Source organism: Neovison vison, chromosome 13 (assembly GCF_020171115.1).
Source record: "Neovison vison isolate M4711 chromosome 13, ASM_NN_V1, whole genome shotgun sequence".
NCBI classification, from domain to species: Eukaryota; Metazoa; Chordata; class Mammalia; order Carnivora; family Mustelidae; genus Neogale; species Neogale vison.
The window spans coordinates 74,366,403-74,384,656 of NC_058103.1; the positions used below are offsets into that span (position 1 = coordinate 74,366,403).

At 40.8% G+C, this 18,254-nt stretch overlaps 2 gene segments (V, D, J or C); both read right to left on the minus strand.

Annotated features, from left to right (window-relative positions):
- Positions 1 to 1,089: 1,089 nt before the first annotated feature.
- LOC122892894 lies at positions 1,090 to 2,161 on the minus strand. The segment is given in 3 exon segments: positions 1,090 to 1,110; positions 1,684 to 1,979; positions 2,102 to 2,161. Coding segments are annotated over 3 exon segments (363 nt in total).
- Positions 2,162 to 17,185: 15,024 nt separating this feature from the next.
- LOC122894551 lies at positions 17,186 to 17,851 on the minus strand. The segment is given in 2 exon segments: positions 17,186 to 17,616; positions 17,800 to 17,851. Coding segments are annotated over 2 exon segments (483 nt in total).
- Positions 17,852 to 18,254: the final 403 nt, after the last annotated feature.

Here is an 18,254-nt window from a genome sequence, read left to right on the forward strand (position 1 = left end):
TGTAAGTTATCAGTCCTTTGAATTTATGTGTTTCCCTTACCTCAACTGAACCACAGTAAGCTTCCAAGCATCATATGCTTAATTCTGAGACCCAAGGTGGCCACTGTCTACTTGTATTCTTCCTTCTGCCTCAATACCCTCAACACACACATACACACATGCACACCCGCGCACACACATGCGTGTGCCAACATGGGCAATGCCATCTTCCTCAATTTTCTAAAATTATGTGGTGCTTCTTTTCCCCAACCCTTTCTGGAGGGCACAGCACACACTGAGGTTCTTCTACACCAGGCCTGGGTTTCTCCTTATTTAGTCTCTCATGCAAGTTCCCCTCTGTCCATATACAGCTCATTTTCTAAAATTATGATGGCACTGTCTGCTGATAGGTTCTTTCCTGTTTCGCTTTCTGTTTTCAGCTTTTTGCCCTTTAGGATAGCTTTGCTAAAGTTCTTAAAGACTATTAGAGGGACTTGGTTGGCTATTTGGTTAAGCTTCTAAGTTCAGTTAACATCATGATCTCCATGTCCTAGGTTCCAGCCACCTGTTGTGCTCACTGCTCAGTGGGAAGTGTGCTTCTCCCTCCCCTTCTTCTCCTGCTGTGCTCATGCACTCTCTTCCTCAAATAAATAAATAGTTGATTTTTAAAAAAAGAGGATTAGAGAAATTAAGAGATAAACATGTACTATTAATCTACCATGAATTGTTTGTTTGTTTTTTAGAGATTTCAATTTTAAGTAATCTCTTCCCAATATGGGCTCGAACTTACAACCTGGAGAACCAGAATTCCAACTCAAACCAGAGTCAGCCAGGCACCCCTAGCCTACTACGTTTCTCAGAAATCTAGGAAAACTCTTATTATATATCCTTTGAATACTTTAAAGTACATATTCACATGCATTTATATTTACACAGGTTTGAAAATAAAATTTTCATTTTAAACCAATGAAATAAAAATTAACTAACCAAGAATACTTAACAAATATGTAAGGGAATATATTAATATTCTGATCATAGCTCATTCATAAAATCTGCAAATAAGGAGATAGTAATTAAAGAAGATTGAAATAATACTGGCATATTCCTGTACTACAAAAGACATTGTTTTTTCTATTATTTTTTGTACAGCTTCACTTTCTCCAATACATTTTCCAAATCCCATGACTTCTGGCTCTCTCTGAAAGGTGGCAAAACAAGAGTTAGGAGAAATCAATAGGATTTCCCTACCAGTGTCACCAATCTATTCATATCATTAGGAAGCCTCAGTGCAAGAGTATTAGGCATCATCACCTTCTCAGGCACACCGTGTGTCTCTAAAAGTGTCATGGACACAGCAACACCTACCAGGGTGCCATGAACAACTTGTGGGGCTGGACGTTCACTGCAAGGATGACCGCAGGATCACATCATTGTTATGTGATTCTACCTTGAAATTAGTTATACTCTGGCTGAGGAACTCTTGGCATCAAACGGTTTTCAATGTCACTAAGAAATACCTGGAGTTGGGGAATGTTATTCTGGCTCCTATGCTCTTGTTCTCTGTATGATTTTGTATCAACCAGACACTGAGGGACAAACAACCACAGACTGCTGGAACCAGAATGGATCAGGCAGAGACGCTCAGCATCTAGGCCCCTGTTCTGCTCAGAGTTTGTGCTCAGCTCCCCCTACAGTCCCCGTCACTGTGTCACTCAGGGCACAGTAGTACACAGCTGAATCTGAGGCTTGCACTGAGCCTTTCTCCAAGTGGAAGGATTTGGATTTGCCATCGTAGGTGGCTTCAAATCCTTTGTTGCTTCCTTTCTCCTTGTCCTTCAAGGCTTTCAGGAGGAGCTCTAGATTTTCTCCTGGATACTGGACATACCAGAAAAGGGCAGGGTACCCTGATGCTGAATAAGTACAATTCATAGTCAGGAAAGCATTTTCTGAGAGGGTCACTTGGCCTTCCGTCTGAGTCACTGAGCCTCCACGGGTTTGTCCTGAGGAAAAAGAAAAGAGACCTGTGTCACCTTCGGCATGAAGCTCTTGGATAAATTATAGTTCAACTTTTTACTGATACAAAAGAAGAAAGAATACAAATTTTAAGAAGGATTTTACTTACCAAGCATTAAGAGTACCACAGTCACAAAGCCCGGAGAACACTTCATCTCTGGCGTGTCACCTAAATAATGTTTTTCATTCTTACCATGAATAAGTTTGGAGTGACAGAGAAATGATCAGTGGAAGCCCACATTTCACACAGGAAATGTGATTGTGGTAGGAAGCTGCACCCCCTGGTGGACAGGGGCTGAAATGGGCGCTTGTTGGCCAGAATCCTTAAACACTGAAAAACATGACCAGACTGGTCATGCAATTACTACTCCAGACCTCTTTACAAAATCCAGTCCCTTGAGAAGCATCATTAAATCAAGTAGCTGAACTAATGAGTATCTCTTGGATATGTCAATTTACAAAAAATTATGTGGTTGATGTCAGTGAGTATGTTTTTAAGATTAGACATTGCTCCCAATACTATAAAGACAATCTGGTTTCTTAAGTTTCCAACTTTTCTTAACCCTTTCATTTATTTCCTGCATTCTATTAGGAAGGAATATCAAATACATTAATTATTTCACGTATTCACGAAATTTTTTTTAATTGTCATCAAAACAAAGTCTCAGGTTTAAAAAGACACTGGTAGAAGCTAAGAAAAAATGCTTGAGCAGGTCATCATAAATATGAATTCCAAGATGGTCCTTATGTAAGCACTTCTCTAAAAACAAACACAAAACCAAGGAAAAGTTCAATTAATTCTATCTTGGTTGTAGAATATTTGGCACTAAATTTTGTAAAGAATCACTATGAATGAATGATTTGATGATCCATGAGAACAAGATGTAGCAAAGCCAGGACAGCTGCCTAGTGCAGCCAAATGATACCAACGAACACTTGCTACAATCCAGCAGAGAAAACACTTCACACTGGGAATATACTGGATGCAACTTTAAACCAAACACTAGTGGGGAGACATTTCTAGGATGGCAGACAATGGGGTTTTCCATGCCTTTCTGGGAGTCAATGAGATCCCAAAAAATCTGGAACGGTGGGATATGCTCTGAAATACTGTCCTAAGGAAACTTTTGAGTATCTCCAAAGGGATTTAACACAGTTGCATTCCCTGCCTGAGCTAAGAGTGTGGATGGGTAATAGTATTTTATTTTCTACATGGATTGAACCATTCTCTTTCCTGAGAGCCACAACAATCACAAGAGTCAAATATCAGGGGTGCCAGGGTAGCTCAGTCGGCTGAGCATCTGCCTTCACCTCAGGTGCTGATCCCGAGGTCCTGGGATCGAGTCCCCCATCCGGCTCAGCAAGGAGCCTTCTTCTACTTCCTCTGGCTGCCACTCCCTTGCCTGTACGCTCTCTGTCTAGTAAATAAATAAGTTTTTTTTAAGAGTCAAATATCAATTGGATTTTGTGTTTAATGCCTATACCATTTCAAATACTCTCTAGAGGGTGGAGCAAAAGTCTCTGAGAAAGTTAGGTAAAGTTAGGACTCACATAGAAACTTCTCCTATCACACCCAGATCCTGTGGAAAAGTGGAAACAACAAATGCAGTGTTAAACTGAAATGAGTAACTATAGCAGTTACCGTTGAACTGCTGTGGTCTGGTACAGCCTTAGCCTTCACAGACCTGTGTCTTCCTTACAAAGTCCTAGGCTGTCTCACTTTGAACTGGTCACTGTAGCCCACATAACTCAGATGTCCCAAACCATACGAATTCCAGCTTTCCCTAACTATTGAACTAAATAAGTAAAGCCTTGACATTCTTGCTTTCCTCACAGGTGCAGACTGCTCTGTGGGCATTCATTTCATCACCATTACATGACCTAAACCTTTGGTGCCCTGAACAAAATCCCAGAAAAAAACGGTCATTGAGAATTGTAAAATAACCTTATACATACAATTTATTACTAATTCAGCAGATAAAGTAGAGGAAATGGATCCCTGGTTACATGTTTATCAAATACTATGACATCCTACATTCTTCACTGACAGAAATTGAAAAAGTTACTCATATTAGAGATCTTGGACTGAGGTTTTCTGGAGAAAAACCAGAAGCAGACAGTCCATGATGACTGTACACATAATACCGTAGGAAAAATAAACATGTAACTGCATGATGAACAGCTCCATCTAAGACAATTAGAAAAGAATTCTCACCACCAGGCTCTTTGTTTTGTTGACTGTTTCCTTTGTTGTGCAGAAATTCTTTATCTTAATGAAGTCCAAAAACCAATGATGCATTGTATGGTGACTAACATAACACAATTAAAAAAAAATAGGAACTGAATAAAAGTTAAGGATAAAAAAAGAAGAAAAGAATTCTCCTAGATACTAGGAACCACCGATTTTAATACTTTCCTTTGTATCCTTTAGAGGTTATTTTTATCCTTTTAGACGTATTTTCTCACTCTAATGGTAAAATCTTAGATATTTGTGGCTATCCTGAATGTTTTTTCACTAATAAAATAACTTGCATGGGTATAGCCTTTATTTGAGACTATACCCACCCTACTGTTATAGTTCAGCTCTGCACAGACAATGCTAGTTCAAAAATGGGTAAGAATTATTGGGTAAGGCCAGCACATACATTAAAAAGTGCTTCACATCATTCAGCATCAGGGAAATGCAAATCAAAACCACACCAGTCAGAATGGCTAAAATTAACATGTCAAGAAACAACAGATGCTGGCAAGGATGCAGAGAAAGGGGAACCCTCCTACACTGTTGGTGGGAATACAGGCTGGTGCAACCACTCTGGAAAACAGCATGGGGTTGAAAATAGAGCTACCCTATGACTCAGCAATTGCGCTGGTGGGTTTTGACCCTAAAAATACAAATGTAGTGATCCAAAGGGGCACGTGTCCCGGAATGTTTATAGCAGCAATGTCCACAATAACCAAACTGTGGAAAGAACCTAGATGTCCACCAACAGATAAATGGATAAAGAAGATGTGGTACACACACACACACACACACACACACACACACACAATGGAATACTATGCGGCCATCAAAAGAAATGAAATCTTGCCATTTGCGATCACATGGATGGAACCAAAGGGTATTATGCTTAGCGAAATAAGTCAATTGGAGAGAGACAACTATCATATTATTTCCTGATATGAGGAAGTGGAGATGTAACATGGTGGTTTGGGGGTACGAAAAGAAAAAAGGAAAGAAGATGGGATTGGGAGAGAGACAAACCATAAAAGACTCAATCTCACAAAACAGGCTGAGGGTTGCTGGGGGTGGCAAGTCGGGAGAGGGTGGTGGGGTTTTGGACATTGGGGAGGGCATGTGCTATGATGAATGCTGTGAAATGTGTAAACCTGGCAATTCACAGACCTGTACCCCTGGGGATAAAAATACATCATATGTTTATAAAAAATTTTTAAATTAATAAAAAAAATGTATACAAACACCTAAATGGTAGCATATGCTTACTTAAGACCATTTCCCTTATTTTCTTTTTTAAACTAAATTTCTTTTGAAAAAGGCCATTATAAGAAATTTGTTAAGTGTTATAAATACTGATAGACTGTGGACTCTGAGAAACAAACTGAGGGTTTTGGAAGGGAGGGTTGGGGGGGTTAGGTGAGCCTGGTGGTGGATATTATGGAGGGCATATATTGCATGGAGTACTGGATGAGGTGTATAAACAATGAATTCTGGAACACTGAAAAGAAATGAAATAAAATAAAATGAAAAATTTTTAAAAAAGAAACATTAAGAAAAAATATATATTAGACCAGTGAATAAGACAGAGTCACCCAATTAATTTTGGGAGTATTTTGGTCTCTTAGAAGAAACTACCTCCAAAAATTTAAAGAATGAAATAAACACACACACACACACACACACACATACACACTAAGGGTAAACACGATGAAGTGATGGGATATGAGTATGAAAAAAATTTTTTTTAATTTCTAAAAGAGGAGTTGATATGATAAGTTGGTTGGGAGAATAAAGAAAAAGAAAGCAGAGAGGATTTGCTCAGGTTGGAGACTCAAACAAATCCCTGTGCTAAATTTAGGGTATATTTTGATGTATTAGAAGAAGCTCTATCCCAAACTCTTTTTTTTTTTTCATTTTTTATTTTTTATAAACATATAATATATTTTTATCCCCAGGAGCACAGGTCTGTGAATCGCCCGGTTTACACACTTCACAGCACTCACCAAAGCACATACCCTCCCCAATGTCCATAACCCCACCCCCCTTCTCCCAACCCCCCTCTCCCCAGCAACCCTCAGTTTGTTTTGTGAGATTAAGAGTCACTTATGGTTTGTCTCCCTCCCAATCCCATCTTGTTTCATTTATTCTTCTACTACCCCCTTAAGCCCCCATGTTGCATCACCACTTCCTCATATCAGGGAGATCATATGATAGTTGTCTTTCTCCGCTTGATGCTTATTTCGCTAAGCATCATACGCTCTAGTTCCATCCACGTTGTCGCAAATGGCAAGATTTCATTTCTTTTGATGACTGCATAGTATTCCATTGTGTATATATACCACTTCTTCTTGATCCATTCATCTGTTGATGGACATCTAGGTTCTTTCCATAGTTTGCCTATTGTGGACATTGCTGCTATAAACATTCGGGTGCACGTGCCCCTTCGGATCACTACGTTTGTATCTTTAGGGTAAATATCCAGTAGTGCAATTGCTGGGTCATAGGGCAGTTCTATTTTCAACATTTTGAGGAACCTCCATGCTCTTTTCCAGAGTGGTTGCACCAGCTTGCATTCCCACCAACAGTGTAGGAGGGTTCCCCTTTCTCCGCATCCTCGCCAGCATCTGTCATTTCCTGACTTGTTGATTTTAGCCATTCTGACTGGTGTGAGGTGATATCTCATTGTGGTTTTGATTTGTATTTCCCCGATGCCAAGTGATATGGAGCTCTTTTTCATGTGTCTGCTTGGCCATCTGGATGTCTTCTTTGCAGAAATGTCTGTTCATGTCCTCTGCCCATTTCTTGATTGGATTATTTGTTCTTTGGGTGTTGAGTTTGATAAGTTCTTTATAGATTTTGGACACTAGTCCTTTATCTGATATGTCATTTGCAAATATCTTCTCCCATTCTGTCAGTTGTCTTTTGGTTTTGTTAACTGTTTCCTTTGCTGGGCAAAAGCTTTTGATCTTGATAAAATCCCAATAGTTCATTTTTGCCCTTGCTTCCCTTGCCTTTGGCGATGTTCCTAGGAAGATATTGCTGCAGCTGAGGTCGAAGAGTTTGCTGCCTGTGTTCTCTTCAAGGATTTTGATGGAGTCTTTTCTCACATTGAGGTCCTTCATCCATTTTGAGTCTATTTTCGTGTGTGGTGTAAGGAAATGGTCCAATTTCATTTTTCTGCATGTGGCTGTCCAATTTTCCCAACACCATTTATTGAAGAGGCTGTCTTTTTTCCATTGGCCATTCTTTCCTGGTTTGTCGAAGATTAGTTGACCATAGAGTTGAGGGTCTATTTCTGGGCTCTCTATTCTGTTCCATTGATCTATGTGTCTGTTTTTGTGCCAGTACCATGCTGTCTTGATGATGACAGCTTTGTAATAGAGCTTGAAGTCCGGAATTGTGATGCTACCAACTTTGGCTCTCTTTTTCAATATTCCTTTGGCTATTCGAGTTTTTTTCTGGTTCCATATAAATTTTAGGATTATTTGTTCTATTCCTTTGAAAAAGATGGATGGTACTTTGATAGGAATTGCATTAAATGTGTAGATTGCTTTAGGTAGCATAGACATTTTCACAATATTTATTCTTCCAATCCAGGAGCATGGAAAATTTTTCCATTTCTTTGTGTCTTCCTCAATTTCTTTCATGAGTACTTTATAGTTTTCTGAGTATAGATTCTGTGCCTCTTTGGTTAGGTTTATTCCTAGGTATCTTATGGTTTTGGGTGCAATTGGAAATGGGATGGACTCCTTAATTTCTCTTTCTTCTGTCTTGATGTTGGTGTAAAAAAATGCAACTGATTTCTGTGCATTGATTTTATATCCTGACACTTTACTGAATTCCTGTACAAGTTCTAGCAGTTTTGGAGTGGAGTCTTTTGGGTTTTCCACATCAAGGATATTGGTCTATAGCTCTCTTTTTTGATGGGATCCTTGTCTGGTTTTAGGATCAAGGTGATGCTGGCCTCAAAAAATGAGTTTGGAAGTCTTCCTTCCATTTCTATTTTTTGTTACAGACTTCTTTTCCCGGGCTGCTTTCAGGATATAGTATCATATCATCTGTGAAGAGTGATAGTTTGACTCCTTCTTTGCTGATTTGGATGCCTTTAATTCCCTTTTGTTGTCTGATTGCTGAAGCTAGGACTTCTAGTACTATGTTGAATAGCAGTGGTGATAATGGACATCCCTGCCGTGTTCCTGACCTTAGCAGAAATGCTTTCAGTTTTTCTCCATTGAGAATGACATTTGTGGTGGGTTTTTCATAAATGGCTTTGATGATATTGAGGTATGTGACCTCTATCCCTACACTTTGAAGAGTTTTGATCAGGAAGAGATGCTGTACTTTGTCAAATGCTTTTTCAGCATCTATTGAGAGTATCATATGCTTCTTGTTCTTTCTTTTATTGATGTGTTGTATCACATTGATTGATTTGCAGATGTTGAACCAACCTTGCAGCCCTGGAATAAATCCCACCTGGCCTGGTGAATAATACTTTTAATTTACTGTTGAATCCTATTGGCTAGTATTTTGGTGAGAATTTTTGCGTCTGTGTTCATCAAGGATATTGGTCTATAGCTCTCTTTTTTGATGGGATCCTTGTCTGGTTTTAGGATCAAGGTGATGCTGGCCTCAAAAAATGAGTTTGGAAGTCTTCCTTCCATTTCTATTTTTTGTTACAGACTTCTTTTCCCGGGCTGCTTTCAGGATTTTCTCTTTGTCACTAAGGCTTGTAAATTTTACTATTAGGTGACGGGGTGTGGGCCTATTCTTATTGATTTTGAGGGGCGTTCTCTGAACCTCCTGAATTTTGATGCTCGTTCCCTTTGCCATATTGGAGAAATTCTCCCCAATTATTCTCTCCAGTATACCTTCTGCTCCCCTCTCTCTTTCTTCTTCTTCTTCTGGAATCCCAATTATTCTAATGTTCTTTCGTCTTATGGTGTCACTTATCTCTCGAATTCTCCCCTCGTGGTCCAGTAGCTGTTTGTCCCTCTTTTGCTCAGCTTCTTTATTCTCTGTCATCTGGTCTTCTATATCGCTAATTCTTTCTTCTGCCTCATTTATCCTAGCAGTGAGAGCCTCCATTTTTGATTGTACCTCATTAATAGCTTTTTTAATTTCAACTTGGTTAGATTTTAGTTCTTTTATTTCTCCAGAAAGGGCATTTATATCTCCTGAGAGGGTTTCTCTAATATCTTCCATGCCTTTTTCGAGCCCGGCTAGAACCTTGAGAATTGTCATTCTGAACTCTAGATCTGACATATTACCAATGTCTGTATTGATTATGTCCCTAGCCTTCGGTACTGCCTCTTGTTCTTTTTTTTGTGGTGAGTTTTTCCGCCTTCTCATTTTGTCCAGATAAGAGTGTATGAAGAAGCAAGTAAAATACTAAAAGGGTGGCAACAACCCCAGGGAGATATGCTTTAACCAAATCAGAAGAAATCCCAAATCATGAGGGGGGAGAAAGGGGATAAAAAGAGGTTCAGAAAAAAAAAAGAAAGAAAAGAATTAAAAAAAGAAAACAAATAAAGAAAAATATTAAAAGGAAATATATATATATATACATATATATATATATTAGATAAAGTAGTTAAAAAACGTTAAAAAAGAAAAGGGTATTCCATTGGCTCTGCAACACTCAGACACTCCCGATCCTTCTGTGACCATGCGAGACCCAAGGCCACGCTTACCCCGCGTGGGCTTTGCCCCGGTTTAGCCTCTGGAGCTGGGGGAGGGGTGTTGGGAGAAGGGGGGTAGGGTTATGGACATTGGGGAGGGTATGTGCTTTTGGGTAAATTGGAAGGGGTGGTGAACCATGAGAGACTATGGACTCTGAAAAACAATCTGAGGGGTTTGAAGTGGTGGGGGGGTGGGAGGTTGGGGTACCAGGTGGTGGGTATTATAGAGGGCACGGCTTGCATGGAGCACTGGGTGTGGTGAAAAAATAATGAATACTGTTTTTCTGAAAATAAATAAATTGGAAAAAAAAAGAAAAGGGTAAAAGTTAAAAAAATTTTAGCAGAAGTAGAGAAAAAAAATGAAAAAGAAAAAAAATTAAATTAACTGCAAGACTAAAGAATCATAGGGAGAAAGCCATGAGTTCTGTGCTTTGCTTTCTCCTCCTCTGGGGTTCTGCTGCTCTCCTTGGTATTGAAACTGCACTCCTTGGTAGGTGAACTTGGTCTTGGCTGGATTTCTTGTTGATCTTCTGGAGGAGGGGCCTGTTGTAGTGATTCTCAAGTGTCTTTGCCCCAGGCGAAATTGCACCGCCCTTACCAGGGGCCGGGCTAAGTAATCCACTCGGGTTTGCTTTCAGGAGCTTTTGTTCCCTGAGCGCCTTCCATAGAGTTCCTGAGGACGGGAATACAAATGGCGGCCTCCTGGTCTCCGGCCCTCAGTGCTCCCTCAGAGAACAGCACCCAGTAACTCCCGTCTGCCTGACCTCCAGCCTCGCTCCGAGCTCACCGAGCCTGTGCCCAGTTCAAGGTACCCCTGAGCTGTGAGCTCACTGTCAGCTCTGTCTCTGTAGCTGGCTTCCCCATTCTAATACCTGTAAGCTCTGTGACACTCAGACACCCCCGATCCTTCTGTGACCCTGCGGGACCTGAGGCCACACTGACCCCGCGTGGGCTTCACCCAAAATATTTTTTTTTAATAATTTTTTTATTTTTTTATAAACATATATTTTTATCCCCAGGGGTACAGGTCTGTACAAAATATTTTTTAGAAGAAAAAACTCTATGGTGTACAAAAAATAAAGTTACATACAATGAAGGATAAAATATGACTATAATAATGAAGGTTTAAAAAGATTTTTTTAATGTAAGGTATTGTTAAGCTAAACTAGTTAAAAAACATTAAAAGAGGAAAGACTAAAAGTTAAAAAATTTTTAGCATAAGAAAAAAATAAAATTAAAAAAATTAATTAACTTCGCAAGACTAAAGAATCATGGGGAGAAAGCCTTGAATTCCAAGCTTTGCTTTCTCCTCCTCTGGAATTCTGCTGTTCTCCTTGGTAAGTGAACTTGGTCTTGGCTGGGTTTCTTGCTGATCTTCCAGAGGAGGGGCCTGTTGTAGTGATTCTCAAGTGTCTTTGCATGAGGCGGAATTACACTGCCCTTACCAGGGGCCAGGCTAAGTAATCTGCTTGGGTTCAGGTTCACTTTCTGGAGCTTTTGTTCCCTGAATGCTTTCTATAGAGTTCTGGAGGATGGGAATGAAAATGGCAGCTTCCCAATCTCTGGCCTGGAGAAGCAGAGAGCTGGGGGTCCCACTCCTCAGTACAACCTCCAAGAAAAGCGCTCAATCACTCCCATCTCCCTGGCCTCTGGCCTCCCTCCAAGCTCACCCAGCCTGTGACCAAGAGGCTCTGATCTGGCACATAGCCCCTCCTGGAGTCTCCCAAACCAACAGATCCCTGCACTCTTCCAGGGGGCTCTCCCCGGATCTTGTGGGCTCTCTGCTCACAGAGCAGCAGTCTGACTGTGACATGGACCACAGCTTAAGGTAACCCCCAGTTGAGAGCTCACTCTGCAGCTCCACCTCCATAGCTGGCTTCCCTGCTCTAATACCTGCAAGCTCTGTGATACTCAAGAACCACGATCCTACTGTGACCCCATGGGACATGAGACCACACTGTCCTCACATGGGCTTCACCCTGGCTTAGCCTCTGGAGCAATGGCCCACAGTGGAGCAGACTTTTAAAAGTTCTGATTTTGTGCTCCATTGCTCTGCCGCTTGCTGTGAGATGGCCCCTCTCCTGCGGTCTATCTTCCCGTCGTTTTGGATTCACTTCTCCGCAGGTCCTACCTTTCAGAAAGAGGTCGATTTTCTGTTTCTAGAATTACTGCTCTTCTCTTCCATCTCCTGTTGGAATTGTAGGTGTTTGGAATTGTTTGATAAACTATCTAGCTGTTCTCCTACTATCTGATGTCAACTCAGCCAGCTACTTCTCCACCATCTCGACACCCCCCACCCAAAATTTACATTTTAAAAAGCAGATGTTTGAGGGAAAGAACTAGTGAAGAAAGGAATGTTAAAATTGAAATACACAAGGTGAAAATTTCATGATCTTCATTACAATAAGAATCCTTAGAGACTAAAAGGAATATCCACAATATTTGTGATTATAGAATTGTCGCTTTCATTTTTCTATTTTCCATATTTCCATGTTGGCATGTAAGTTTTAGAATCACAAAATTCATTATAGCTACTTTTGAAATGGTTAAATGCCCATCCATAATAAGAACTGTAATATCAGTACTAAGTGGATATTTATGAGAGAGTCAGAAGAACAAATGTAAAGTCATCTTGAAGACCTGAATTTCAAAATAAAACTTTATTAAATCATATCAAGAATCCAAAAACAAGATTCATCTAACAAAATGTTTTCACCCTATTTGGGTCATCTCAATCCTAATAATCTAACATATTAGCTTCTACCTATAGACAGACAACAACACAAAAGCTATCCTTGATGGTCTGTGTCATGGGACAGGAGGCTGCCCCAGTCCCAGGTCTGAGTGCAGGCAGCAGGTGCCTGGGAAGCAATGTGTGCTTGCTGCACAGAAGTGCACAGCTGAGTCTTCAGGCTGTGTGTCTCTGATGTACAGGGAGAGATGTTTGGCCATCCTATTAAATGAAAGAGTGAGTCTTTGGTCTTCTTTTGTGGCCACAGTTGAACGAATGTCTATAAGGAGCTGAGAACTGTTCCCAAGTTCGTGCTTATACCAGGGGAAGTAGCATGAGACACTATCTGAATAGCTGCAGTTGATAACAGAGCTGCTTCCCTCCTGGTCACTCAGGATAGAAGGATGCTACTCCATATTCTCTCCCTGGCTGAACCCTGTGCAGAAAGAAAAAGGTCAGAGAAAGGAGAAGAGATTCCAGGTTATTATGCTTCAGAATTCTCTTTTTCTACACTAAATGGGGGAAACCTGAGTAAAGCCATTCTTCAATTCTGGAGAATATCCACTAATATACTCTGTTTCCCATAAATACTCAACTCACAGTTTAGCTGCAGCCACGAGAACATGATTAAAGCTCCCATGGATGTCTTCATGGTTCCTCCCAGTTAAGCTCACGTTCAGAATTGCAGCCTCCAATCAGCTCCCTCTCTTATTAGGCCATCCCTTCTTCCCTCTAACAGGGTAACTTCCCACATTGAATACCAGCCAATAAGAAAAGATTCTGCTGCTGCCATAGTCTAGTCCATCAGATGCACTAAAATGAAAATTCCACATGTTCTGCATCATCACAGGTGCACTGATGTCTTGTGGTCACATCTCTACTGAACTCGCTGGGGAAATGCTCTTCTCTTAGCTGGCGCCTCTGAGGGACTCATTTGCATCAAGGCAGCAATCAGTCAAGCAAGTTATATCTTAGATCAGGGATGAACTGTACAGTAAGAATGTGGCGAACAAGATTTACACGCCTGCACGCTACTGAGTCACTGTTAGTAAGTTGGAAAGAGGTAGATGCTATTGTTGTTTATTTTAGTATGGGCTGGGTATACATGTTTGAAATCATGATTTACTCTCTTAAACAAAGAAAACAAAACTTTTCCTTTGTGCCAAATCTACCATCCTCAGTTGTCTATTATGGAGAAAAACTATTTCTAAAAGGTACATGGAAGCAAAGATTAGGGTAAAATCCTCTGCATTTCTTCCCAGAGGACTGACAATACCAACAGTCAATATGTGGAATCACTTGTCAGTTGAGATGACAGTGCCAAAAGTAAAGGACCAAATCTCAATGATAAGGGAGCAGGGGAATAATAGGGAAGCACAAATACTGTGCATCCCCCAGAATGGTACCACCCAGAAACTGGCCTTAAAGAACTGATCAGGAGAAATGATTTTTGGGAAACCAAGACTACCTCATTTTCAAAAGGAGAAGCCCCTTTTCTGTGAAGCCTACATTCAGATCTGAGAAAGGACAAAGAGTAAAACTCATTTTCATCCTCCTTTCCCAACATGAATGATTCAAAGACAGCTACAGTGAAGAAAATCAATTCAATATATAAGTATATGCATATATAAGAAATGTGTTTTTATGTGTGGAAAACTTCTTGAGTCTGAGAATCTTTCATTCTCCCTCCATTCCCCATAAAATAAGAATTCTCAGATTCTTCTCTGGGTGAAGTTCCCTCTGCTGGCCGGAACGTCAATTTTTGCAATTTTTAGGTGTGACTCTCAGAACTGAATGTGACCATTCATATGAATTGATCTCTTCCATGGACTAACTGTTGCACAGATAAGGCCAACCCTTGGGCAAAATCTCCAGCTCCACGGTGTTTTTACAGAATATTACTTTACTTATTTTCAAGTATTGGTCTAGAAAACATTGTCGAACAGCTTCCTGGTTTTTGCACTGCAGAAATCTTCCAAATCCTATGATCATTTTGCATAGAATGTGTAAGTTATGCTCATTATACTCACCCTGCCTTCAAGGGATGTCTCCCTGGCATAATAAATATATTTGCTATTTTGGGGAACTTCCTTAGAAATACATGTAGATGTTCAGGTGAAACTATCACCTCTGGATTTCTCCTACAGAAACAGTGAGTGACGGATAAGTTTGCTGGTAGAAACACAGTGGCTCAGCCCAAGTCTCCTTTCCAGCCCATGGTCTCAGACATTTACACAAATTCGAATTCTCCATTCAGGTGTTCAAACTGATTAAACCACATCTTTCTCAGACTCAAAGTGCAGAGATCTAAGTGGCTGGGCTTGCATTAGATATGTCCTCTTTACCCAGCAGAATGGTCCTACAACAAGGAGGCAGGAGCAAGAATGTCAAAGAAGAAGTGAGAAAACCCACTTTCTCTTTCCTCCAGCTCATTCCCTACCTAATTGTTTTTTACAGCCAACTTGATTATAGTCTCTGATGTATAACATTAAATTGGACTAAAGGATTTCTAAAGGTACTTCCAGCTCTAAATTTCATTCATACTATATAAAAAGCAAGCTTTTACTAAGAACTGGTTGTGTGCAATGTGGACTGGTGTCAGAGTGGGGTGAAACTGCCTGCATCATGGACCCCAAGACCATTTGCACAACCACATGTGATCTAGTGGTTCTGAGGTTGTTCCTAACCAATGGCTGAAGCATCTTCAGAAACAGAGACACAGGATGAGATTCTATCAGGTTTTCATTTCTCCTATGACATCAATAATATATCAAGGAGAAAATAAATTCATATTAACACTGGAAAAAAATGGGACTTTATTCACTGACTGAAATTCTTTCACAAGCAGTGAGACAGAGGGGTACCATGGCTCAACCATGGGCAAGCAGGATGCTCCTCTGAAGACATATTTCCTAAATATTTTTATTTCATACAATTTACATATTATATGAAGAAAAGAAACTCCTCAATTGAGACACCCTAGAGGAGGTGGATGCACTTACTAATATGGAAAACAAGGAGTACTCTCCTTAAAACAGCCTAATTGTTTTCTGGATTTTGGGTTTCTCCTTGAAATTTTAATTTAGGGGTTCAGAATTTCCAGCCAGGGATGCATATACAATTTTTGAGATCATTTAAAAATGAAAATTTGGGATCTTTATGCAAAAAGGAGGGAAAAGATATCATTAGGTAATATTTCTAAGGGAATCATATATGTAAAATGCTCTAACTCTTCATACACTTTAGTTTCATGTCTCTGATTTTAATGTTTTAAAGACTTTCTTCTTTTCAACCATCTCAACCAGGTTCAAAGAAAAATGAGGCAGATGTACTGAGGCTTCCAATGTACCTCCTGTCCTCACACAGGTATATCTTCTCCCATTATCAACCTCTCCCTGGCCTTTTCAGAATGGATGAGCCTACACTGCCACACCATATCACCCAAAGCCCACAGTTTATCTAGGGTTCCTTCTTGCTGTTGTACATTCTGTGGGTGTGAACAATTGTATAAGACATGTGTCCCCCAGTATAGTATCGGAGAGAGTAGGCTCACTACACTAAGTATTTTCCGTGTTATTCATCCCTGCTTTTCCCCTCAATCCTTGGCAACCACAATCTTTTACTCCCTCCATAGTTTTGCCTTTTCCAGAAAGTCATAGGATCAAATCATACACAACATTGCCTTTTCAGATAGGCTATTTTCACTTGGTAAAATGCATGTAAGATTCCCCTATCTCTGCATGACTTCATAGCTCTGATCGTTTTAGGACCAAATCATATTCCATTGCTTGTATGGAACACCATTTATTCATTCATTTATCTGTTGAAGGCCCTGCTGCTACTTCCAAGGTTTGGTAATTATATATGAACAACTATAAAACACCTGTGAAGAAACTTGTGTGTGGACAAGAGTTTTCAACCCTTTCAGTGAAAATACTCAGGAAAGCCATAGTTCCGTAAGAAACAGCCAAATTGTTTTATTGAAATGTCCAGGTATAAACTTTCATTTTATAGTAGTTTCCTGACAGTATTAACTGCACCCTTTGTTGCATGTAAAATCTACAGCTAGTCCAAAGCAGACACAGACAGCACAGGTGTCCCCGCCAAGTGCTCAGCTCACACACAGCCTGCTGTGACCCAGAACCTGAGCCTGCATGTGTTCCTGTCTGTGTTCTGCTGCCCCACATATCTCTCTGTTCGGGCACTTGTTCCCCCACTTATAGAACTCACTTTTAAAATACAGGTACAACAATAAAACTAATATTAGTTTCAAGATAGTGATAGCACAGCAATAAATGCTAAAGCACTAATAGTAATTATAAATTAAAGCATAATTAAAGCATTATTTTGTCAAGCCTTTTTCATTTGAGTAATATACATATACATTTTATGTTACCTGCCAGAAGATCTGTTTTCCCAGGGCACTAGATAGGAGCATCTCTGTCACTTGATCCAGTAGCTCCTTCTAAGAAATTTTTACCTGCAAAGGGCTTTCTGGGAAGAAGGGCAAGAAAAGCAAGTGAAAGGACAGCCCTGATGGGTCTAATTTTAGGAGGAAAAACATGCCCTAAGGTAAATCTGAAAATCTGAATATGTGCAAAGTCTGCTGTGGGGCAAATGCCCGCCCCGGGGAAGGGCGGGGGCTGCAGGTGCAGTGCAGTTTGGGTGCAGGCTGCAGATCACCAGGGAGCACTGTGCCTGGGCTGCACACAGGTACGTGGCTGAGTCTTCCAGTTGGGAGGCCCCGATGTGGAGGGTGCTGGACCGTTCCCTAGTATTCACTGTGCAGTTTAACCTTCCACTCTGCTGCATCCCTGAAGCGATGTAAAACAGCCTGGTGAGACCGCTGCCCCCAGGGTGCTGTCGGAACCACTGCACACTGCCCGCAGTTTGGGAAAAATTGCATTGGAGAGTAAAGCTGGCTCCCTCCTGGTGGATCAGGGCTGAAGGGCTTTGCTCCACAGTCATCCCTCTCACCCCTGTGTGGAAAGAGAAAAACAAACACAAGTGATGTCACCAGGAGGTCACTGATGCAGTTTCCAAACTTGCAATATGCTAAGACACACCACTGAGGTTGTAGGACCCCTTGGAGCTCCCCCCACCACTGTGGGCTGTGGGCTGTGGACTCCACCCGAGTACCCATGAGGAAAGCCCCCACTCACAGCAAACCTGGATGCACAGGAGCCCCAGGAGAGCTTCCCCGTGTTTCCTCATGATTCCTTGTCTATGTGATGAGGTACTTTGGCCTGCTGCAGAGCGTAGAGTCTTGGATTCAGAGAAACTGTGTCTTACAGTCAATCCCTTTCAACAGAACCACAGAGCACCAATCACACCTTAGCCCTGTCATTCACAGAACTCCAGACTCCACCCACAGGGGCCCAGGACAGGGCACAGTCATGTCTCCAAAACTGTGCAGCTCAACAGTGCAGGGAGGTAGGGGCAATACTTCTAATATTAGAGGATAAATGGTTGTTTGTTTTTTTTCTTAAAATACTTTAAGTAAGAGATTTGTGAGTTAGTGTGTGAGGAAAGGTGAATGATATTTCTAGAAGAGTCATTGCCTAGGGGGTTACCTAGAATTTCAAAGCATCGTAAGGAAGAGTGACACCATTCTCCT